Genomic DNA, 26,338 nt, shown 5'->3' on the forward strand with positions numbered 1-26,338 from the left:
ACATGAAACCCATTGGTTGTGAGATGTCACATGACATGGACCATGCGTTGCGCGAAGTGGCGTTTTCCTGGCAACATCAGGCCAGGCAGAAAGGAGAGAAAGAGGACAGGAGGACCGTCAGATCCAGCATCTTCAGCGAGGTGGACAGACACAGATTAGTTCTAGCTCTATTCCTACATGGGAAATGTGAAGGTTGTGGAGTTATGTGCCTTCTTTTTGTGATGGATGGACCTGGCGTTCACCTTTTTTTTAATGTAAGTGAAGGCTAGGCCAAGAAGGCTACATAACACAGCCTAGGGGCCACCAACTACTCACGTTTTACATCCCCCACAATGATTTAAATTAAATAATTTAATTTAAATTATTTTTAAAATTATTATTATTACATTTAGAAAATTGCACTTAAGTTTCGGTCTTGGTGTGTGTTATACAGGTCTAGGTTCATTTATAACCCTACTGTAGGCCTATGTATGAAAAACTGTGGAATCCCCTAATTGGGAAACTCCAACTCCCATTGTCATTGTGACACTGCACTCCACAGCACACAAGTGAACACTGCACTCAACAAAATTGCATTTATGCCTCACCCGTGCAAGGGAGCAGCCCTCAATGGAGCCCCTGGGGAGCAGTGCGGCGGGACAACGATACCATGCTCATGGTACCTCTGTCATGGAGAAGGATGGGGGAGAGCACTGGTTGGTCACTCCCCCCACCAACCTGGCGAGTTGGGACGGGAGTCGAACCGGCAATCTTTGGGCTACAAGTCTGACACCCTAACCGCTTACCCATGACTGGGGCCATGTCTGTTGACTTGGCTACATTCCAGTTTCACCATGTAGGCTACACTCCAGTCCAGAGGAATGGAAGAAAGGGGAAAGGGAGTTTTATTATTGGTCAAAGTGGGAATTATGTATCTATTTTGTTCTGGGATCTATTGTGACAATACAAGTCAAGAGCATATGTAACACAGACACGCACAACAACAGCGCAATAAGAGTTAGGCTACATATTATGGGCCTACACCAGTGATTTTCAAACTGGGGGCCGGGGACCCCTGTGGGCCATGAAGGGGTGCCAGGTGATCTGTGGCCAGTCGGAAGAAAAAGTATAGCAAAACAACATAGATAACTGAATAACTGTAGTAAAATCAACAAAAAATAAGCTAAAAAATGTTCCCATTAGGTAAGAACTTAATTACAGTATAATAATAATCTATTGCATCTCTGAACAATTCTACTATTATGTTTTTTTTATATAGGCCTATCCCAATAGGGCACTGACACACAGACATAGACTATGGTTATGACAGGGTGTGCACAGAAAAAATGCTCATGGCACGACTCATGTAATAGGGGTGCCTTGACTGGAATCTACTGCTAAATGGGGGAGCCTTGCCATGGTAAAGTTTGGGAACCACTGGCCGGCACAACACCGCCTAAGAATGTAGGACCAAACTCTAAACCAGTGATTCCCAAGTTACCAGGGGCACGTGTACCACAAGGGTGGTGCTCTCATGGCGGCTGCCTGTCTTTGCTGAAAAGGTGAGAAATGCATGGAGGTTCGACAAGGGAATAATATCGAATTTCTAATAATATTGTGTGTGTGTGTGTGTGTGTGTGTGTGTGTGTGTGTGTGTGTGTGTGTGTGTGTGTGTGTGTGTGTGTGTGTGTGTGTGTGTGTGTGATGGGATATGACATTTTTAACTGTCCAACTGAAAGAGGTGATTATTCCACCAGCCAATCACCTGGCTGAATTAGGCATGTAACCAAGTCATTTGGAATATGTGGCGCTGAATTGTGACTAATGAATCAATTTAGCCCATCACAGCTTCTAACTCAATCATTGTGTATGCTGTATGCATATCATGCAAGAAGGATACATCTTGACTATATGTTGTTCAGTCAACTTACAGTATTTAAGCGTTAAGTGGAAAAAGGTGTCTCATTTGAAAATAAGACCCAAACCATTTCTCTTTGAAGGTACGAACAGAAGACCACATATTCGAGAGCATCAGTGGAGAGAGAAGGGTGAGCATCAGTCACCTGATTGGCCATCGCCGTGCAACAGTCTGCCTATTGTCTCCGCTGGAAGCGAACTCTGTCGGGTAACTAATCAGGCCTACAGATAACGTGATTATATAATTTAATTACAATTAAAGTGTAACTTATCAGTTTCAGCTGGAAAATGTGTAATTCATTTATACAAATATTAAGAATTGCTAAGCAAAACTTTATCAATTACAAACTATACTAAATTACATTGGGTTATTTTTTACTGCTTTGCATGTTCCTTTTTGTCTTCTACAAAACATCTGCTGCCCTTTCCCACTCCAGCAGTGGTGTCTGCAGTAGTGAACTTTAGTTTCAGTTTGAATTATAAAATCTTAGACAGTGAATGTGCAGTGCCTGCCTGTCTGCCTGCCTTTCTGCCTGCTTGCCTGTTTGTCTGTCTGACTGTCTCTGTCTGTCTGCCTGCCTGCCTACCTTTTTGTCTGTCTGACTGGTGAACATTAATGTGGGTACGCGGATAGGTTAAAGCACGTCAAGTTCAATCTGTAAATTCCTGCCATTCCCTAGCATTTATGAATAATTCAGACAACACCACAGATATTACGTATCTTCAAAACCTACACAAAAAACTGATGAATCATCTGGTGCAATACCGCAATAAAATATTGAGCCAGCACATTGACACTGTATTAAAAAGCAATTTAATAAAAAATGATTAGAAATAGGAAAAAAAATATATACACTGTATATTAGCACTATTATTTCAAATTCAAAACGCTTTAAAAAAAAAAATACCCACCACCATTCAATTAGCTGCATAGAGATGATGGAAAGCATGTGACCACCTCCGTGTATCCTGGTAATGGTCTGTTCCACTATTCAGCCAGCCATCCCTGAATGAGTCATCCTGCCCTCCTCTGATTGGACGAGACCATTCCGTCCCCAGGGATTGCCTTGCAGTGGCACGGAGGCCTCGCTCCATTCACAGAAACATTGGTATGCCAGCAGCTTTCCCATTCACGCCAAGGGAAGGGGGGGAAATTATATTCCACATCACCTCTCCTCGTTCGTTTGCTCACTCGCTCTTCTCTCTCTCTTTTTTGCCTTTTTTTTCTTTTGTGGGCGTATTTTGTCTTGTTCTTTCTTCCTCCCTCCTATTGTCTGCTTTTTTTTTTTTTTTTTGAAAGCCGCAGCTTTTCAGAGGGAGCTCGCATCTCATCCCTCCCTGTTTTGCTGTTGTTTCCAAGGAAGAGAGAGAGCGCGCAACCGTGTGCGTGTGTTCGCTCTCTCTCTCTCTCTCTCTCTCTCTCTCTCTCTCTCTCTCTCTCTCTCTCTCTCTCTCTTTAGCAGGCAGGCAGGCAGGAAGATGTTGGGAGGCAGCACTGCAGTAAGGCTGCAGCAGCAGGATGCGAACACAGGAAGCTTATGAATGACTCCGTCTCCAGATTCACGCTCATCCGCCTCTCGCTTGGACCTTTAACATGAATGGCGTTTTTTTTCTCCTTTGAGACTGTCACAGATTGATGGCTTGATGTTTTTTTTTATTTGATGTGGTAGTGTGCTGGTGAAGGTGATGACTTGCTTGCTATGCTTAGTGTATGATGAGGAGGGCTTGTGATGGCTGTTGTGGTGGATGTGGATGGTTTCTTGTGCTGTGTGTTCGTGGCTCAGCAGTCTGCTGTCTGCTATGATCACATCTTTACATTGTGTTGTGTGCTGATGAATTATTCAGAAAAAAAAATCCACACAGCCTGAATAGCTCGGCTGCTTTAGTTAAGGTAAGGAATTATTCAGGGGTTTTTAGATGGAGATAGCTGTATAACTAGGGATAGCTTGAGCTTTTAATGTTTGTGTTTTTTTGTGTGCTTTAGATTGTAATGAAGAAAGAAAATACATCGCAGTTGGATAACAGGGGGAAATCCTTCATGTTTGTTTATTTTATATATTTGCTGATTTATTGTAACTTTGTGGTGATTATGGGTGTTGCGGGATTACGTAAGCCAACTAATATTTCCAGGTGAGCTGCTGAAGTTGAGGGCAATAAATATAGATTATGTTTCATAACTGCTGGAGGTTATGAGGGTGTTTTATACAGTTATGGCGAAAAAATACTATGATGACACACTATGTACCCATTTTAATCTTTGATGGCTTTTGCGTTCTTAAAAAATGGGCTTAATGTCATCACCGTTGAAAAAAATGAGATCTAGATTTTCTGTCAACACAAGGACTGCAGTGAGCAATAGTGTGATATTTATAGTACATCTGAGCATGGCATTTTGAGTTGCTTACCTATAGCTATTTGCTATTACCTTTTGTGTTAGTGTCTGATAGATATGTTTTCCCTCTACAAATGGAATGAATTGGCACGTTTCTTGATGGTGTTAACTGCTTGACGGACAATGGAGCAACCGGTCAATGGTTTGATTTCCTCTCAAATATATACTCCCCGTCTTCAGTTACGCTTCCCTTTCCGTTTGTTCAACACGGATGAATTAAAAGAGAACAGGGAAAGAGAAAAAAATCATTCCTGCATCCGAGAGGAAGCATCAGTCTGCGAAATTTGAGAATTGATTGGTTCTAGTGTGCTGTAAGTGGGAGGATTTTTTTTTTGTAACAGGAAGTGATTTTCAGTGTTCAGTGAGCCTTTTGTTGAGAAGCATCTCCTCAGATCAGTGAGTCATGCTTTTGCTGTGAGCCGGCTGGCAGTCATTGGAGGGACTGGAGGGAGCAAAGCAGGCTGGTCATCTCCATCCATCCCTGCTGGACTGGACTCTTCTCCTCTCTTCTCCTCTCTTCTCCTCTCTTCCTCTGGACCACGGTAGTGACATTTACAAGCCCTCTTTATTGCCATAGCATGGAAATGCCTTTTTGAAAGAAAGAAAGGGAAAAAAACAGATTATGTACTCTGTACATCCTCCTATTTCCATGGATTGTCTGTTTTGCTTTGTATCTCCTCCTGCTGCCACTGAGCTGCAGAGCTGGATTTCAACATCAGCAGCAACCTAAAAAAACGCCAACATCCTCTAGCCAAGCTAAGCTAAGCCAAGCCAAGCCATCAACTCAAATTAGCGAGACCAGGTGGGGTGGCGGAGACATTTAAAGGTATGGTCTACTTTATCTACAGTCGTGTAGCCCTTGTCATCTTTGTGCAGCGTTTGCTATGTTAAAGGAGGAAACTATCAGCTGGGCATTGCATCTGCCAGCGCGTCCGTAGGCAGGCAAGGCAAGCCAAGGCAGGGCAAGAGGCAGAGAAGAGGGGCATGCTTCACCGTACCAAATACAACCGCTTCAGGAATGAGTCCGTGACGTCCGTGGACGAGCTTCTGCAAGGCCTCTCCATGAACGCTAAGCTCTCGGCCGCCCCGGCCTCCTCTGCCGAGCCGCCCTACACCCCGCCGGCGGAGGGCCTGCCCGCCACCACGCACGCCCCCGGCGCCACCGAGCCCGAAGATGGCGGCACCACCCTCTGCACGCTCATCAACAAGGTGTCCAACCTGAAGTTTGCCAACTCCGGTGGCCTGCTGGGCATCAAGGGCCTGCCCTCTGCCGTCAAAGACCTGGCTGTGTCCAAGTTGCAAGGAGGAGGTGGTGGAGGAGGAGGAGGAGGAGGAGGAGGAGGGACAGGTAACCCAGGCCACTTTGCTCAGTCGGCTGCCACAGGCACTGCCTCGTGTGGCTCTGCCTCCAGTGGAGCTCCGTGCTCCCAGCAGCACCAGGACTCCGCAGCCACCATGAGTGCCGGCAAGAAGGGGAGGCTGGAGGACATGCAGCAGGGTGGTGGTGGTGGTGGTGGGGGAGGAGGAGGTGGCACGATGGAGGACTGGAACCCAAGCACTGCTGCTGGGGGTCTTGTGAGCAAGCCCCCCAAAGGATGGCTTCACTCGAGCGAGAAGATTTCAGGTCCTGGTGTGACGTATATTGTAAAGGTAAGTCAATCTATTTTTCTATTCCTTGTTTTTCTGCCTCCCCTCTTACTCGTTTTGTATTTGTCGACTACTCCCTATTTCGCATCTATTTCTCTTTCTCTCCATCTCTCTCTCTCTCTCACACTCTCTCTCTCTCACACACTCTCTCTCTCTCTCACTCTCTCTTTTTTCTCTCTCCCACACCTCTTTCTAGAACGGTTGTTCTGAGGGTGGAAATGATTGAAGGAGTGAGGATGTTTGCTGGTTTAGTCATGCTGTATTAAGCCCTTCTCTGTGTTGGCAAATGCAACAAGGTAGAGAGATGATGTGAGCTAGGGACAAGGGTAGAAAACATTCATTTAATAATTCAGACACGATAGAGAAGGTCATTGTGGAGACAAAAGCACAGGCAGAGAGATACAACATCTTTGAAGGCAAAAAAAAATACACAAAAGCCCCTCTGGTGCTGAGCAAATTCACGATTTTAGCTGTCTGCTAAATGAGTTATATTATCTTATGTTACGTTACGGTCCCTCTCTCTCTCAGGCCATTGTAATGCACTGGAGAATGAAAAGTGTCCTTGTCATATTTGTGGCAACATAAAAGTCGTAGGTAGGGAGCTCTTGTAGTTCTGTTTAAAGCCACATCAACGCTGGTATCTTGCGTGTACGTGTGTTTGTGTGGCTGTGAGGGCATCATGGATGCAGGGAAATGGTTGTTAGGTAGCAGGTTTGTACAGTACACGGTGCTCAGCTGTCTGTGGAGAGAGACAGACCAGGATCAGACTCAGCACCACCAATTGCTAGCATTGACAGGGGGATTTTTTGTTTGTTTGTTTTTTGTTTTTTTTTAATACGATGATGAAATGGCGCGAAGAGAAGGGGTTTTTTGGTGTCATGCATGGCTAGTCAGTCACTGGCCATGCTAAAAAGAGATGACATGCACTGGAAAATACAGTACACAGATGTCTAATGCTACATGATGAGGACAGCTGAGCACAGTACCTTGTGCCAGTCTGTACACAATAAGATGGCCATTTCACTCATGTGGAATTGTGCACGTCCAAGGAACACAAATTCACGAGTTATTTGTAGACACGCATGCATCTGTATTATAGTAGTTGAAGAGATATGGGGATGAATGTCACAGGTTGGTGATGAGTAGTGTATTATGTATAGTATGTTGTCACACACACATGTTTACTATGTATAGTAGCCTATGTTGCATTGCTATTACATCATCTAAGTACAGCCCAATTCTGGCAAAATGTAGAATGGTTATCATTCTATTGTGAAAGTCAAAGAATGCACGCACATCAGTGGCACAGGTGCTGGACAAAACGTAAGATAACTGAAAAGAAAATAAAGGTCTGCAACACTGTTAAATGCTCCCAAATATTTAATGGCACTGTGCCATTAAATATTTGGGAGCATTTAACAGTGTTGCGGACCTTTATTTTCTTTTCAGTTATCATTCTATTGTAACGTCCATTTGAGGCCACCCTGCCCGGCCCGGACTTGTGCCATAACACCACCGCTGATGTTCAGAGACCGGAAAAGAGTAGCTCTGACACGCTCGGTCAATACAGCTCTGGGGTCAATTCCTGTTTCTCCTCGCCTATCAAATGCTGTTCCATTTCTATACATTTCCAGTATCTGTCTGTCCAACAATCTTTCCATCAGCATTTCTGAGCGATAGCCCACCACCCCACACATCTCCTTCTTCTGATTCTCATAACTTTGGGTTTTCACATTTCACATATTATGACATATAAAGTGTTTTTCAGCCATATTTTTAGGTAATCTTTGTTTTGAGCCTCCCTTCCCCCACCACAACACATTCACTATTACTGCCTTTAACACTGGATTCGACATGCAGTGTTGCTCGTGGCACTTTTAATTAGAGGCATGTGCTCGGCCACACACAGCATGGGCCATTAGACTGAAAGGACAATGATTGACATTGACAAGTCAGTGTTTCCTGTGACACACATTCGCCACAACATGTGAGTGCTTAGGGTTTCACCTATAACTCTCCCCTACGCATATACGAAAGTATAGTTTTAAAAAGTGTGCTGGCAGGCAACAGCACGTGGCTAGCTACAGTATGTATAATTGATTGTAAAATGTCATCAACATATTTTTCAATGGGCTACTGACATTGTAAAAAGTGCTTTCAAGGTTTCTGCTTGCTTGTGGAACTCTTTAGTCCAGCATGTGGATGAGGTTGACAGAAATCACAAAATCACAAGTCAGTCTCGAAGAAGCACGTGCTGAAAATGAAGACACTATACTTATTGCAAATATGTTAAATTTCTATGAATCTGAGGATGTACCGTGATGTTTTTATTGACTATTTCCTGCTATGGGGATAACCACCTCCTATGCTCCTACTCTTCCCGCTGTGGTATAGTTCAGTGATTTCCAGTCTTTTTTTCTGAATTGTGTACCCCCTAAGCATAGTCATGTCCTCTCATTCATGGTCTAAATCTCTTCCTCTATCCCCAAATGCTCCATACATCTGCTGTTATTACATTTTGTCCATATACCCCTTGCAGTGTGCTTGCGTACCCTTACTGATACCCATACCCTTGGCTGAGATTGGGAATCACTGTTGTAAACTGTACCTCAGGGTTCTAGCTATCGGGCCCACGCGGTTAATGAGTGGCAACGTTCATTGGAACGAATGCGAGTTTATCGGCTGAGGCTCTGAGTTTACTTGCTTACATCAGGAATCCAGAGTTCACGCGGCAGCGACGTGTTGTAAAATCAGGCTGTTAAATCAGACTTAGCAAACAAAGTAGCAGAGGATGAGTCATCATGGGATCCATTCCATTGCCCCATGCAGCATAGGCCCTACAGTGTAGTGTGTGTAGTTCTCCCTGCAGTCTTGTCATGGCTTCTTCTAACTTTTTTGATTAGATTAATTCTGATTCCCTCTTAACCATCACACCCTTAAGTCCAGCCTTTTCATGACACACATATTTCCTCTCCTACAGTACACTCCTAAAACCCTTTAACAACGTCCATTATCCCCATGCAGCGGAGGTCCTGGTACAGTTCACATGTATGATTGTATGGTACATACAGTATACAGTATGAGTGATAACTGTTGGCAGTTTTTCTATGGCTTTAATTAATGACAGGACAGTTGAGAGCGAGATTCTTTAAGTATATAGAGATATGCCAATGTAATAGGTTGCTATGGGCACCTAACATGACCAGGTTCCGGTCTGCCTAAAGGGGCGTGTCATAATGCTCCTAGCATTGAATAGAACAGTCCTTAGGTCTGCCTAGGTCTGCCTAAAGGGGGATTTCCCCCCCTCCCCCTTGCAATAATAGAACCCGGAAACAATGGGCCAATGGAACCTCTCTCTCTCTACTCTCTCTGGTTGAGAGTATGACAGGAAGAGAGTGGTCGATAGAGACAGGTAGGACCTGGAAATGACCCCGGCTGGACTCGAACCCGGATCCCCATGGGCATGAACATGAACATGCAAGACCACGGGGGGTGGGGGGTGGATTAGTGCGCTGTGCCATAGCACACCCCCTTCTCATGCCTTTGTATCTATGCATACATTACAGACAGAATGCATTATTACGTCACTCTACTGAAAAGCATGAGTAACTTTTGATTAGGCTAAATGACTAACCTCTTAAACCTTCCCACCCTTATTCCTTTTCACACGACACACACTCAGTATTTTATTTCCTCTAACTCCTAAAACCTTTTCACCACATACAGTACAGTACTCCCTCTATGTTTTTGTTGTTCCACTTAAAATGGGAGCATATTCTGTGTCATTGCCGAAAACCATAGCTGGCAAAATGGGGTGTAACAATAACACGGTCTAATAAACTTTGTCAAGAAATAGGTCTAGGTTACATCACAAAACTTGGGATGTGTGGCAGTTGTAAGAAGTTAAGTGTTTGAATCTGAAGGCCTAAGGCCTTATTTCAACTTCCAGCTAAATGGTTTGCTTTTTTTGTTTTGTTACGTCATTGGTAAGGAATCATAACTGGGAAAGTGGACTGCAGCTTTGTGTACTGTATGTAAAAAAAGGCAGGATATAGGCTAAAAAAACAAAACAATATATCACTTAACCATTAGCAGCTACCATTTTTAGAAACAAACTCCTGATTCCCTCCTGTCTTCGTTTAATATTAGTAGGTTAAATGCACAAATCATGATTCCTAGTTCAGTATGATCTGTGAGTTGTAAGTGAACATGAAAGTGACTCTCAAGATAGGCCTATGAAATGATCATAGTATTACAGTATAGTTACAGTACAGTTAATATTACAGTATTTTTTAAAGTCATTATAATGTAAAAACACAATTGAAGTAGAGAAAGAGAGAGGTTCCATTGGCCCATTGTTTCCGGGTTCTATTATTGGGGGGGAAATCCCCCTTTAGGCAGACCTAGGCAGACCTGAGGACTGTTCTATTCAATGCTAGGAGCATTATGACACGCCCCTTTTAGGCAGACCGGAACCTGGTCATGTTAGGTGCCCATAGAAACCTATTATGTTGGCATATCTCTATACTTAAAGAATCTCTGCTTGAGGCGATTGTAAATGTGGTAAGCTTAGTCTATACACAAATGCAGGAAGGTGAAATGAAGGCTAGGTCCATAGCGGGCTTACACAGAGAATGAGTCATCCATCCTGCTCAGGTGATGCAGGAAGGCTGGTTCAGCTTAGGGTTATCGGTAAAACGAAGCTAATTGGTTAGCTCGCATCACACATGTGACAGCTTCTGTAGAACTAATCAGGGCATCAAGAATCAAGCAGCCTTTTTATTGTACATACTTAATACCTAGGAGGAGCAGGGTTCACTTGTGATAATCAAATTGTGAGTGTGCTGTCTCAAATGGTCGACTCAAATTTGACCGCACCTTGCACACATTATAGACTTTATCAACACATTTTATAGAATGATGTACATTGGAGTAGAGGTGTGAACAGGGCCGGCGCTTGGCATAGGCAGACAAGGGAGTCGACTAGGGCGCCAAAATGTCTTGGGGTGCCAAGTCCCACAGAATTAGAACATTAAACGAAATATTGCATCAAGATTTACCTCGACAAATGATTAGTCATGGGTACTCAGTACATAGTATAGGTACTAGATCAGCTGTCCTCAGTTAGATGACATTGTGTCCACAGATACCAAATTCTAATTCCACAGAAAGGAAAGAGGGGTGCTCGGGTCGCCTAGGGCACCAAATTGACTAGAATTGACTATGAAGGCAGTTGTGCTGTTATGCAGTTATGTGTCTGACACCCTACTACTAGTCTGATCCAACCATCTCTGAATCAGCTGGTCATAACCAAGCGCTTAAGGCAGGCAGATCGGCTTGATGTTGCGGTGATTTTTCTCATTTTCCATTCTGCATTGCAAAAAAAACAGTTGTTGTACTTAGGGCTGGGCGATATGGAAAGAAAAACAATATCACAATATGGATTACTTTATATCACGATAACGATATATATCACGGTATAGCACAATTACATACGTTTTCAGTTATTCTCTTTGTTGCTCTTTATTTTTTCATGTCGCAAAACAACCTTTCTTTAAAATGGATCTTTTTATTCTTATTTTTACAGTTACATTAACTTATAGTGTGTATTGTGACAACATGAAATGTAATTAAATGATATTCAATTGTATAAAATTGATAAAATTACTATAACGATATAAACAAAGGTCACGATATACACTTTTATATCACGATAACGATATATATCGTCATATTGCCCAACCCTAGTTGTACTGTACATCATGTACTGTATGTCACATGATGTGGGCTTACTGTACTATACATGTAGTTCCTCAACATGCAACATGACATACAGGGTGTTGAAATCCATTGAGAAAATCAGTGCACACGTTGAAATGTTTTGGTAAAATAAACTTCTGCAAGTCTGAATTTGTTCACAGTGGCACAGTAAATGTTCAACTTTAGTTTGTGTCACTTGTCAGTTTTCTGATCTGGTCTTAGCACTAATCAGACCATTGCCAGTCTTCCCAGCAGATCTGGAGATCAGCTGAATGGACTCCACCTGCCAATCTTGGACAAATTAGCTGGACATTTGTTTTATATTACAAAATATGGAGGGTTTATTTAATGTATGACAGAAATAATTGTTGTTGTATGACAACAAACAATCAATTACTGTAGTCTTTCCCTTGATCAGTTTTTTTTTTACTAGATTATGTGTCTGTGTAATTTATACAGTGATAGCAGCAAAAGTTGTGTGTACGTGTGTATGTAGTTATTGTGTCATTTCATGCTATAGTCTTAAAAAAATAATCATATTGCGCATACATTTTATGCTGACAAAAAAGTGTAATGTACCCTGCAATGCTAACTTGGCTTGAAACATTTTGAAAAAGCTCACGGCATAGAATATTCTGGTATAGAGGGTCCAGGGACCCTTGGGAAATTGCAGAGGAGTGCTGGGGCGGGGGCATTGACTTACTCTCAATGGGCGGGGGGCACGACCAGTTGTCAAGAATTGTATGGCAAAATAAGCTAAATAATTAAATTATTTTCTTCTTGACGTTTATATGTAGCACTTGAAAAGGTTAGGGATGCATCAACTCCATCATCGAGTTGTGAAAGGGGGTGCACAGAAAATAATAGTGTGGCATGGCCCATGTCAGGGTGGCCTTGGATGGAATCTGCCGGAATATGGGGGGCCTTTTCATGATAAAGTTTGGGAATCCCTGGTCTGGCCAACCCAGGGGGTCAGAATTTGGCTGGTTAGCTTTGCCGATTAGCAAGGCACTTCCTCGTCGCCATTTTCACAAATTCCCTCAGTTCCGACCTCACTTATGATTGGTGGGTGCGCGAGTTTAGTGTTGGGCACACAGACCTATGTAGTCTGTAGTTTAGTCGTTGGGCACCTTATAATACCTCCATGCATCCAATGCCCGTCTTCCATATAGCTTTTCTGATCAGTCAGTAACGTGGCACGTAATTGGCTGAGTAAACTAGATGTCGGAAATGAGCTCCATTAAACTCCACTTTGGAAGCTGAAAATTTGTTCAGTTTTGGCTGAATTCACTAGCCTAGCATTCCCCATTGAAATGACTGGGGGCGGGACTTATTCACTCTCTCCAGGTGTTATGCTCAACCAATCATCCAATTGGCAACAGTGTTTTCTGTGCCCTCTCTGCTGCCTGCCATAGGCTCATGACTTGTGCACCTTGTTGAATAGTTGAATTCAAAGTGTTGCTAAAATTTCATGTATCATCCTTAGACATGGCCTGTAGCTCGCTGACTTGCATCGTCCTGTTGCACCCAATGACCCACCCAATGTACAGTATATGCCCCATTTGTGTCCTATGTTGTCGTCGGTAATGTTCCATTTTCATTGGTCATCTAACTCAGTACAGGGAACACGGAAGAAGCAGACATATACCATATCCCAATGTCAAGTGTACGAGCCTTGGTGAAACGCCCAATGATTGGATACACCACAGACTTCACCACCAAAGAGTATCCAATGACTGGGAGTGACTGAAGGCTGACTTATTTCGAAGGGCGCACACTAGACATTGGGAAATGGCCATAGCCTGTTTGGTCAGACTGGCGTGATTGGAAAATTCGGTGCCACAGAACGTATGGGCAGGCCCAGCCAACTACAATGCTCTCAATCAGCAGTAAAGATATTGAGCTTGTTCTTGATGGCGCATCCTGCAGCAATCTGCGGCAGGCGCATGCACACTACAGCTTCAAGCAGGGCCTGCCTCGCAAATATGTGGACTGCACGCGCAATTTAAGTAAGGTAGATGAGTCCCAATCAAGTCAGATTAATAACGACATGGAGGAGGTCCCATCCATGCCATTGGTCTTGTTTCGATGCCGCATTCTGCGAAGAGCTATCTGAGATTTCAGCTGATCCGAAAAATGCGGCATCACCGGGTACTGACAAGTCAAGGGTAGCGTGAGCACTACAACAGCATATTGAAATTGGCTGAAGTGGTCCTTTTAAGTATAATTACCTTTCAGCTATGTTCTTACAAGTAAACGACTGTACAATGGTGGTTATGATTGTGGGATAGTTGTTCCATCATTCATAAACAGACCTTTGTCGCCTACGTCGCCACCGTCCAAATAGCATACCACTCCCAATGGACTGAATGACATAGCCTTGTATACAGTCACTTGACTTGACTTGACTTGATTTGACTTGAATTGGACGCGATTAAAAATCAATTGTCACAGGGTTTTTTTTTTTTTAGCAAATATAGATAACTGACCACTTGCTAAGGAGGATAAGGCCAATCTAGTCAATATGTTTGGAATATTTGGAAGGTGTGTGATATTTCAGTCCATGTAAACTTGTGGATACCTTTCGGTTAACCTTCAAATTGAGATTCTGCGCAACATGATCTCCAAAAATTCTGTGCTCCTGGACACGGATGTTAAGGACACAAAATCCGTGTCCAGGAGCACGGATTTTGCCAAAATTCCGTGCTCCTGGACACGGAATTGTTTTCCGTGCTCCTGGACACGGAATTGTTTGAAGTGCTTTCTATAGGCTATTTCCACAGTCTTCCACAGTATTTTGTCTAAAAAAAAACATTTCTTACTGACAGGTTAGGGTTAGGGGTTGTTTTGGTCTGGGCACAGCTAGTTTTCTTTCATTCATTATATGAGTTTGATAGCCTAGCAACCAACTGGAAAAGGTATTTCTCAAAAATATGTCTTTAATGACAGGTTAAGGTTAGGGAATGTTTTGGTCAGGGCACAACTTAAATTGCTGTAGCATTATTTTGTTTAGGATTAGCATTTGGTATGTATTTTCTAATGATAGAGTTAACCCAGTGCTGTGGTAATAGCCTATAGAAAGCACTTCCGTGTGCCCATCACGGAAAACAATTCCGTGTCCAGGAGCACGGAAAACAATTCCGTGTCCAGGAGCACGGAATTTTGGCAAAATCCGTGCTCCTGGACACGGATTTTGTGTCCTTAACATCCGTGTCCAGGAGCACGGAATTTTTGGAGATCAGGCTGTTCTGCCACAGTGAAGATCCTTCCATTCAAATCTATGGGCAAAAAAAGTAGGATGCGCCTGACCTCAGAGAAGCTCGTCAATCGGGGGGGTGTCTATGTTCCCACAGCTCATTGGTCCCACATCACAAGATTATTTTTTGGGCCCATTGGTCCCACAGCCAAATGGGCCCATAGCATGTTCCTGCTGCTCCATGTTCCTACATTTCTAAGAATTTATTCAAATGAAGTCCTTGTGTTCCATGGCGGGGAGAACGGCACATGCTCTCGGTTTACTTGGAAATGTATGAACACGGAAGATATGGCCTATATTTGAATAATTTCTTAAACATTTGGGTACAGCAAGAGCAGCAGCAATGAGCTGTGGGACCATTGGGCTGTGGGACCAATGGGCTGTGGGAACATACAGCTGACCCCCTTCAATCTGTAGCATAGCCAGCTTTTGTGATGTTACAGTGTGCAAGCATCTTTATACTTGCAGGCAAATGTAGTATCCATGCATTTCCATGCATATCCATGCATGTCCATGCATTTGCCTGCGAGCCCCAGAGAAAAGTATGACCTCAGTGAGGCTCATCAATCTGTCCATAGCAAGCTACTTAGCTAGCATGATGTGTTCTAGTCGCTAGCCTGTGGTGCAGCTGAGTAGCAGAGAGAAAGAGAATGGGGGGGTGGGGGGGTTGATCGATAACATTAAACGCTACTTCCATTGCCATGCTGCATGCCACCCTCCCTCATCCATGTGTCTCTCTGTGTTGACTGTGTTGATGAAAATGGTGTGATGAGGAGTGAGATTCCTAAGCTTGAATTTTTCCCAGAACAAATTGTTCTGTGCCAGTGGTATTAGTCAGAGTTGGTGCTCGCTGGCTTCGCTGCTGCATGTGGGTGTATATTTTCACCGCATGAGATCAAGATGCGAGCAGATTAAGAGATAGAGGCTGCAGAGAGTTGGCTGTTGTTGTGAGTGTAGAAACAGGTGAATCAGGTAGGCTTCACACATAGGAGTCCTTGTCTTGTTCCCTTGCGGCATGGGGAGGAGCCTTTGTTTTGAGCCATATTTTGAACAAAATACCGGTATGTACAGAATGAGAAGGATGAAATGGACTTGGAATGTACTGTATGTTCCGCTATTACGCCATTGTTTGTATCTTATATCGAAGTAGATCATTTGCAATGCAAAATGTGTCACACTGTTGCAGTCTACTTGCCAAATTAAGTACAATGCAACAACATTTGCAGCATTATGTGTCCTTATGTGTTTATATGTTTTACACAGCCAGGTGAAAGCAAACTTAGTAGGCTAAGGTTACTTTATAGGTTACTGTAGGCCTACTGCAGTCGTGACCAAACTTTCTGCCAAGACCGCTTTTGCACCCAAGACCCTTTTGCACCTAAGACCCCATTAAAGGAACAGTCCGCCATTTTTTGATTTTCACATATTTGCAGTATTTCCAAGCATTATTCGTGAATGTGCATATCATTTTTGTTTATGTGTTTGCATTGCGTAGTGGTTTAACAGTTTAGCCAAATTAAGCGTAGCAATGCAAGTCTATGGGAACAAACAAAACATTCTCAAATGAACTACTGAACTTAACTACTTTAAAATTAATGTCAAATTCACCAAAGTGCAAAACAGCTATTTAACACCGTCTTGTGATCACTTGTGGCTTGATGCTAAGGAAAATGGAATTCTATGCCACACCACAGACTACAACCCTTGTTTTTAGAGTTTAACTTTCTTCTCCTAACTATTGAAACAATGATCCCTATTCTTTATTTTCTTATCTTTTGCAGTATTTAGGCTGCATAGAAGTCCTACGATCCATGAGATCCTTGGATTTCAACACAAGATCCCAAATAACAAGGTGAGAGCTGTGTGTGTCTGTGTCTGTGTCTGTGTCTGTGTCTGTGTATGTGTCTGTGTGTGTGTGTGTGTGTGTGTGTGTGTGTGTGTGTGTGTGTGTGTGTGTGTGTGTGTCTGTGTCTGTGTCTGTGTCTGAGAGAGGCAGAGAGAAAGATAGAGAGCTCTCTCTTCTATGCAGACATGAACATCACCCTTGTCACGTGGTGTTACTGTGTTGTTCTGTGGTGCTGCCTGCCACAGAGGCAGGGGCAGAGGAGATGGTTGGTTGGCTCGTTGGTCGGTTAGGCTATCGAGTGGAATGCTATATGTGAATGGTACGCATGGCCTGGCCGACTGCTAATGCTTCCGAGCTTGCAGCACTGTCAGATGAGTGCGTGTGTGTGTCTGTGTCTGTGTCTGTGTGTGTGGACTGTGGTGGTGTGGTGTGTCACGTCCACTTTTCCACTTGACAGCCGATTCAGTTGGGTCGACTGACTGACTGACTGACTGACTGACTCATGCAACAGTGTAGTACGGCATGGCAGCCATGGCTGTTCTGTGGGTACACAGTTAAAAAGTTCCCGTGTTAATTCAACTCTTAGATAGTTGATTTAACATCTTCTTGAATGTATTTGGCCCCAGAGTGTACTCTCCTAAGTTTTGAATTAACACTACGTTTTTTTGTACTGTGTCGCTAGCTGCACATACAACCACAGCCACAGCGCTAGGCTAGGCTACAGCTCAATACAGCTCAGTACCGCTGTCCCCTGACGGCAGAGCTGTGCCATCGTCAATAAACGGCTATAAATAGACTACCTTTACCACAGATCCGTTGCTTGGAAGGTATTACTTTCCATTTGTTTAGTTTCACTGTATGCGCTTTATATAAATAAACAGTACAGTGTGTCCTGGAAAGTAGACTTAATATCTTTTGCGTTTTGTTTATGCATAATTACTGCATGGTGTAATGCACTGTTCATCCGAGGCGTTACATCTTACAGTAATTTATGATGTTATGAGTTATGTGTGTTTCAGATGATCGCTGTTGTTATAACCTCCTCTGTCAATAATGTAATAGTGCTATTGTATGTATTTACTGGTACTGTGTTGTCGCACAGTGGTTATAGTGTTAGTGTGTGTTGTAGTTGTATAATCAAAAGGCCTCGGTCTGATTTACGCTCACCTGTTTTTGCCTCTTTCTGTCATCCTTTTGTTGATCCCCCTGTCAATCTCTCTCTCTCTCTCTCTCTCTCTCTCTCTCTCTCTCTCTCTCTCTCTCTCTCTCTCTCTCTCTCTCTCTCTCTCTCTCTCTCTCTCTCTCTCCCCTCTACACCAGGGAGGCCATAAGCCTAGTATGCGAGGCTGTTCCTGGGGCCAAAGCAGCTCTGCGTAAGAGAAAGGTACAGTATAACGAGCACGGCACACCGTCCTCAACACAGACATACAGTACTGTATACAATATGTATTTAGTTCATTATGTCTAACTGTTTAACTTAAACACTTAGGGGTTTCTTTTGCCTTAAGACATGTAAAAGTTTTTATCTTTTACCTGACATGTTTCGACGGTGTTACCCTCTGATGAAGACGGAAGTAACACCGCCAAAATATGTCAGGTAAAAGATAACAACTTTTACATGTCTTAAGGCAAAAGAAACCCGTAAGTGTTTAAGTACTGTATACGGCCCTTCAAAGGCAAAGTGCAGTAACTACGCCAACATTGACACCTAGACAACTGCCTTCAAAGGCTGGGTATTAGGTTGGGTATCATATAAGCAGGGCTGTAAATTAACTTTTTCACCACTAGCCAATATGGCTACAAGATATTTAATCTTACCCAAACATACACTCACTATCAGTCAAAGTAGCTAGTAAGTTTTTTTTCTACCAGCCAAACGTAATTTTCACCAGCATTTGGCCGGTTGTCTGGTGTTAATTTAGAGCCCTGCGCATATAAGTATATATAGTAGTTGCTGCAAACATGACATTACTCTAAAAAAAGGACACAGTTGGACCATAAGGCTTTGTCTGCAATGAAGACCATTATCTGTCTAACCTCAAGTTAAACAAAAAAAATGTACACGTAGTTATTACTGCACTTTGCCTTTCTATGGCAGTATACTATAGACTACACGTCAGGGGAATGCAGACCAAAAGAGACAAAGAGATTAGGGGCTATGTGAAAAAGGCAATTAGGTTGTGTGTATGTGTGGGGTGGTGGTAGGGCTGTTGGTGGTGGTGGTGGTGGTGGTGGTGGAGGTGGGGGCGTAGATGTTAATAAAAAGTCAATATGTAGCAAAGCGCAAACAAACTGTATGTAGAATGGGATGAAGAACAGAGTGGTTGTGGACAGGGAACGGAGGAAGAAGAAGCTGAGGGGAGGGGTGTATGAGAGGTGAGAGAGAGAGAGAGAGAGACAGAGAGAGAGAGAGAGACTGAGAGAGACAGAAGGGTGGAGGGAGGGAAAGAGTGTGTGAGTTGGTGAATGATAGGAGAGGTAGAGAGAGAGTGAGGACTGACAAGAGAGTGGGGATGGAGAGATGGAGAGAGACCGTGGGGAACAGAAAGAGAGAGAGAGAGAGAGAGAGAGAGAGAGAGAGAGAGAGAGAGAGAGAGAGAGAAAGGTATCGCGATACAGAGAGAGTGTGGGGGGTTGGTGAAAGAGGGGTAGAGTGAGTGAGGAATTGAGAGAAAGAGAGCATTGCATGACAAAAGAGAGAGAGGGAGGGAGGGGATGAGAAAGACGATGTGGCATACAGAGAGAGAGAGAGAGAGAGAGTATGGCATGATGAAAAATAGAGGGGGGGGGGCTGGTATTGGTGGTAGTGGTGGTGATATTGGTGGTGATGATGGTGGTGGTAGTGGTGGTATTGGTGGTGGTGTGGTAGAGGCAGCGTGCGTAGGCGTGCACACAGCCAACAGCGAGCCTGGTGACTCATGTAGTGCAGAGCACCACTAATCAGGAGGCTGAGCTGCCTGCAAACCCACCGTGTGTGTGTGTGTGTGTGTGTGTGTGTGTGTGTGTGTGTGTGTGTGTGTGTGTGTGTGTGTGTGTGTGTGTGTGTGTGTGTGTGTGTGTGTGTGTGTGTGTGGTGTGTACATGACATGTGTATGTGGTGGATATTTGTGTGTGTGGGCGTACATGCATGCATTTGTATCTGTGTGTGTGCATGCGTGTATGTGTGTGTGTGTGTGCGGGCACGCACGCGCGTGTGTGTATGTATGGGTCTGTGTCTGTGCCTGTGTGTGTGTCTGTGTACTCGTGTCGTGTGTGAATTTGCATGTGGGTTTACATGTCTCATGTTGTTGCTAGAGGGCGCTGTTGCGTTGTGCGGTATAGGATGTACAATACAGTATATAAGCCTTTTAATCCAGCCTTTCTGTTTTTCTTTCATAACATTATTGTTTTATGGCTTGATATTCTTTCCATTGACGATTTTTTTTGCCGTTTTGACCACTGTTGTTCTTTTGTGGTGGAGTTGCAGCCATCGTGGGTTTTGATTCGGTGCTTTTGCAGTGATTGGTTTCCAAATTTTAATTATAATGTTTTTGTTTTTTTCAAATCTGATTTTTGTTCACCTTTTCAGCCTCCTTCCAAAGCGTTGTCCAACATCTTGGGCAAAAGTAATCTGCAGTTTGCTGGCATGAGTATCAACCTCAACATTTCCACGAGCAGCCTGAACCTCATGACCCCAGACTCCAAACAGGTGAGTGCGGTGATCATAAGTGAAAGATAATGTTGATAACTGAACACATACACACACCTTAAACACAGTTGCCTGTACACACACACACACACACACACACACACACACACACACACACACACACACACACACACCACACACCACACACCACACACACACACACAAAGGAGTTCAAATTGAAAACGCTTACAGTGCGTTGGTCTTTGGGGAAAGACAATACATTGTCTGACACGTAAATGCAGACATGGTTTGTTTTGGGAATTTTCGCGTCTGTCAAGAGAAGTGAAAGCCCAACTGGGAAACTCCAACTCCCATTGTCATTGTGACACAGCAGTCCACAGCACACAAGTGTTCGCTGCACACTGCACACAACAAAATTGCATTTATGACTCACCCGTGCAAAGGGGCAGCCCCCAATGGTGCCCAAGGGAGCAGTGCGGCGGAACGGTACCATGCACGGGGTACCTCAGTCATGTAGGAGGATATGGGCGAGCACTGGTTAATTACTCCCCCCACCAACCTGCCGGGTCGGGAGTCGAACCGGTAACCTTTGGGATGCAAGTCTGACACCCTAACCGCTTACCCACGGCTGCCCAATATGTGTCAAAACAAGTAAAATATAAAAGCCATAGTATTGTTTATATAGCACATTATCATACATAACTGTCATGCGATGTGCTAAACAAGAGTAAAGAGATTGCCTGATGAAGGTCTAGCACCGAAACGTCGTTTATTAAAGAAAGAACAGCGAAATGGTCAGTGTGCGGGAGTTTCTTTAAACTATTGCTGAGTGACCCATGGTGCCATCTCCGACGCACCTGTCAGCTGAGGTGTGCCAAAAAAGCAGAGTAAAGAAAGAGAAGAGAGAAGAAAAAAAAATAGAATTAATAGGCAAGCAAGACTACAACTTGAAAAGTGAAAGTCTGGCACCGTGTCGTGAGTGAAGTTGTGTAACCCATAGTTAGCTTTCACACTGTCCAGTTTTTGTGCATTATATGCACCATATAAGGAATTTACCAAGGTATCAAACACCCTATATACTGTATTTTGTAGCATTATGCAGTGAGCAAGTGACCCTTTTACCACAATAGCCTTCTGAGGAGCTTTAATGAACTTTACTGTATTTGTCTGTTGTGATTGCAGATTATTGCTAATCATCATATGCAGTCCATCTCCTTTGCATCTGGTGGAGATCCAGTAAGAACACTACAATTACTTTCCATGAGTGTCAGTGTGCTAAATGAATGAACAGTGAGGGTCAACCTGATTTCAGAAGCTTCAATTTGGTAGCCTACTACGTATTATAGTATATCACTTGGTTGTGGCTCAGTGCGGAGGTGGCTCAGGTGGTAGAGGAGGTTGTTTGGCAACCAGAAGGTTGCAGGTTTGAGCCCCGCTCTGCCTGATCCCATCGGTGTGTCCTTGAGCAAGACACTAAACCCCACATTGCTGCTGGCGGCAGGGTGGTACCCTGCGTGGTAGCCACTGCCACCGATGTGTGAATGTGAGTGTGAATGGGTGAATGTGAGGCATGGAATTTAAAGCACATTGAGTGTTCAAAGGAGTGGAAAGGCGCTATATAAATGTAGTCCATTTACCATTTGGTTCTGCTTCTGTACTATATTGTGTGAGTAAAAAACACTTTTAAGATTGAAAGTGTATATGTTTTCTACTTGTCTGCGTTTTGCAATTCAACTTTGGTGTACCCAACAGTTTTGGGTTCACAATAGATTTTAAGAGCTGGCAAGTAGTCTTTTTATACAAGTGATTTCAATAGGGCCTCTACCTGGACAAAGAGTAGTGCTAGTTTTATAGGATGTGATCTTTTGAATGACTCGAAAGTTATTGGTACTGAATTGAAGCTTCTGATGTCAGATTGCTCACCTCTGCCAATGCTACACATCTGCTTTGTAAATATTTTTTCCTTCCCTGTTAATCATATGGCTTTTGACCTTTTTTGCAGGATACAACCGATTATGTTGCATATGTTGCAAAAGATCCAGTTAACCGCAGAGGTATGTTGTAGTTCTCATTGATTATTAAACAAACGCTAAACAGACTCATGGTGCGATATTCACTTGAATTGGATTACAGCAGTCCTCCTGTCAAGTCCTAGAAGTGAAGAAACACAAGACAAGAAATTCTGCATGCAATTTCTTTATTGAATATTTATGAATTAGATTTGGCGGTATGGCTCTGTTCAGAGGAGTCCCCTGGTTTTCCAAGAGAACCAAGGCAAGCAGAGATTCAAGGGACAGCAGCAGTGTAGGGAAAGTAGCTCCCCATATTTAAGATTAGGAGAGCAAACAATTCCTTCACGAACAGAACAGGGAACATGACAAAGGCTACGTCAAAACGGGAGAAGTTGCTGTCCTTCCAGTCGGCTAACTGGACATCAAGTCATCAAGTGTGATTCCCAACAAGAAATTGGTTTATGTTATACATGACAAGGTGGAGTGGAAGTAGTGGGTTCAGGAGGGGGGGGGGGGGGGTACCAATTTTTAAACTGACCAATCAGGAGGAAGGAGAGTTGATTAGATGTAGATCACCTGTAGTGCATCAGAAGCAGTAAGCACTTGACTCCCATGGCCTAGCCAGAACTCATTGCGAATTCATGTGCCCAGTCGGAAGTAGATATTATCCAGTCTCGTAAATTTGTATATACAAATTTTCAATGAGTTTTCCAGTGGGGAAATACCACAAGGGGGGCATTCATGTGTACTTCCCATGCCTGCGTTTGGTATTTACCATAATTCCCAGAGCACATGAATGCGCCGTAAGGCTGATGCTACAGCCACCAGTGCTAGTGTATGGTCTTTGCTTTTGGTTTCCATACAGTAGTTTTGAAGAATAGCTAGTGCTCTTCCATGTACGGAATTGCATGGGTCCTACCGTCTATAAAGGGTAAATGGTACAGTTCTCATGCAGATGGGATCGCTAGTGATTCCGCTCACAGTGTGTTACTACTAGTGATGGGCAAATGAAGATTTGTTGAAGCTCTGAACCATTTAGGCACATTGCTTCAAAAATTGGGTTAGTACTTGAAGCTTCAGTAACAGGGCCCTCTCCTGGTGAAAAGCCATGTTTGCAATTAAACGGGCTCAATTCGATAAGATGAGATGTTGTGCCCTCATCATCTGCGACATTACCCCCAATATTGGACTGAGCTCCTACTTTTGCACACTAACTTCCCGACATTTTACATTTTAGGCTGATGAGGCAGTTGAGGTAGACGACATTACAAAGGCTACGATGCCACATTTATTTATTTATTCATTTATTATCAGGATATTTTTTGGGCGATCAGAATAAAGCGTTGCTGAACATTAATGTCTTCTCCTTGTTGTGTTCATAACTTATGATGATGTTGTCTACTTGTCTATCAAGTGGGACTTACAGTGGCTTCAAAAAGTCTACACACCCCTCTTCAAATGTCAGGTTTTTGTGATGTAAAAAAATGACCGAAAGACAAATAAATTCACAGCTTTTTCCACCTTCAATCTAAACTATTAACCTGTACAATGCAATTGAGAAACAAGCATAAAGCTTTAAATGGAAACAATAGAAAATAAAAAACTTCAATTAACATGGTTGCATAAATATACACACCCTTAAATTAATACTTAGTTGCAGCACCTTTGGCTTGTCTGGGCCATTCCAAAACCTCAATATTATTCTGGTGAAGCCATTCTTTTTGTAGACTTAGGCGTGTGCTTGGAGAAATTGTCGTTCTGAAAGATTAGTTCCTCTGCATCTTCACCTTTCTACCAGGGGGCCGAAGGTTTTGTGCCACTACCACGGCCCCTGTGGAAATTTTCATAATTCTCTCCTCCATAATGAAGGCCCCAACAGCACAAAAGAACAATGCTACCACCACCATACTTCATGTTAGGTATGGTGTTATTGGGGTGATGTTTTGTGCCAAATATACCCTTTGGAATTATGACCAAGTTCAATCTCTTGGTGGAGTAAATCTAGCAAAAAATACTTCTGTAATCTCCCAAATGCATGTGAGAAGATATGTTATGGTCAGGTGAAACCGAGGTCGAACATTTTGGACATAATTCCAAGAGGTTTGTTTGGCACAAAAACAACACTACATTGCCAAGGTAACGCCATGTGTAAAGTGAAGCATGGTGGTGGCAGTATCATGCTATGTGACTGTTGTTCTTCTGCTGTAACTGGGAGGCAGGAATTATGAACAGTTCCACAGGGGCCATTGTAGTGGCACAAAACCTTCTGCCCCCTATTAGAAAGGTGATGATGCAGATGAACTTAATCATTCAGAACGACAATTACCTCAGACACATGCCAAAAATCTACAAAAAATGGCTTCATTAGAATAAGATTGAGGTTTTGGAATGGCCCAGACAGAGTTCAGACCTGTATGACATGGAACATCTGTTGGGCGATCTGAGAAGGACTGTGCAGATGAGATGCATTCGCAATCTGTCAGATTTGGAGTGCTTTTGCAAAGATAAGTGGAAAAAAAATTCACATCAACATTTGCCATGCTGATAGAGTCTTACTCAAAAAAGACTGAGTACTGTAATAGAAGGAAAGGCACTGCAACAAGGTATTAGTTCAAGGGTGTGCATATTTATGCAACCATGTTAATTCAAGTTTTTTATTTTCTATTGTTTCCATTTAAAGCTGTGGGTTTGTTTTTAAACTGCATTGTGCATGATAATAGTTTAGATTTAAGTGGGAAAAGTTGTGAAATTATTTGTCTTTCAGTCTTTTTTTTTTACATGACAAAAACTTGGAATTTGAACAGGGGTGTGTAGACTTTTGGGAGGCACTGTATAGGCCTAATGACAGTCAATAAAATAGGCTATCTATTCTCTTCACTGCAACCTGGCAGACGGCTCTGCAACAGGCCAAACACATTTGCACGCGCCCGCTGGTTCGTGTGGCAGCGCGAAACACTGCAGCTGCTTTTGGAAAACTGAACCAGTTTACTGTTTCATACGTAATAAATCACGTGGTTTTTCTGTACTGAAGCAAACTTCGGAACAGTGGTTCAATGGTTTTCGCTGTTGATGGTTTGAAACACGTTCCGGCGCGCTTGAGCCAGACTGCCATCACTAGTTACTACATCATAACAACATTGCTAAGACATTTGTTAGATGTGTATTCACAAATGTCTTGCTCACAGTCAATAAGTCCTTTATTAATGGTATAATTGCAATAAGGACCTAGTAGGCCCTTAACACAAGTCTTTTAAGTCGCTTATACTGTACAAACAGTAATTAGGCATGTGTTAATGGCCAACCTGTGAATCATAGTCTTTAGTGTTACCACAGTTTTGAATCCTTCTTCTCCAACCATTCCAGTATGTGTTTATCTTTGCAGCGTGCCACATTCTGGAATGTTCTGATGGTCTGGCCCAGGATGTGATCAGCACTATTGGCCAAGCCTTCGACCTGCGCTTCCAAATCTACCTGCAGTGCCCCTCCAGCAAGCTGTCTTCAATGCACGACAGGTGAGACACCTGTAAGGTTCACTAGCCTGTCATCTGTGTACAAATACTGTATATGGTAGTACTTTCTATTCGTGGCATATGCCCAAAGCTGGGCAGTAGGCGTAAGTAAGTACCGCTAAGTACTTTCTATGAAGCCCATATCTACAGTGGGTGCATTATAAGTGCATATATAATTAATCATCATGGTTTTCATAGAAAGTGTTACCAAAGATATTTTGCGGCTGTTTAGCCTTTAGTTAGGATGGGATATTGGCAGAGGGACAGAAGATTAGTGGGACAGCAGTGGTGTAGTCTACGTAGAACGCAGGCATACGGAGTATACCCACTTAGGGACTTCAGTATACCCACTTAAAATTGATTGATCCATT

General features: G+C 43.2%; 1 protein-coding gene across 1 annotated transcript in view; it reads left to right on the plus strand.

Moving 5' to 3' along the window:
* Nucleotides 1-4,839: 4,839 nt before the first annotated feature.
* The window catches only part of shc3 (SHC (Src homology 2 domain containing) transforming protein 3), a 36,969-nt gene continuing 15,470 nt past the window's right edge, over nt 4,840-26,338 (plus strand). The window contains exons 1-7 of the mRNA XM_063210649.1: nt 4,840-5,938; nt 16,733-16,803; nt 18,118-18,181; nt 20,366-20,485; nt 21,629-21,682; nt 22,449-22,500; nt 25,841-25,970. Of these exons, the coding sequence (XP_063066719.1) occupies nt 5,273-5,938; nt 16,733-16,803; nt 18,118-18,181; nt 20,366-20,485; nt 21,629-21,682; nt 22,449-22,500; nt 25,841-25,970 (1,157 nt within the window). The 5' untranslated portion in view covers nt 4,840-5,272. The remainder of the gene's footprint in view (nt 5,939-16,732; nt 16,804-18,117; nt 18,182-20,365; nt 20,486-21,628; nt 21,683-22,448; nt 22,501-25,840; nt 25,971-26,338) is intronic.

The sequence above is a fragment of the Engraulis encrasicolus genome, chromosome 11 (assembly GCF_034702125.1).
Source record: "Engraulis encrasicolus isolate BLACKSEA-1 chromosome 11, IST_EnEncr_1.0, whole genome shotgun sequence".
NCBI lineage: Eukaryota > Metazoa > Chordata > Actinopteri > Clupeiformes > Engraulidae > Engraulis > Engraulis encrasicolus.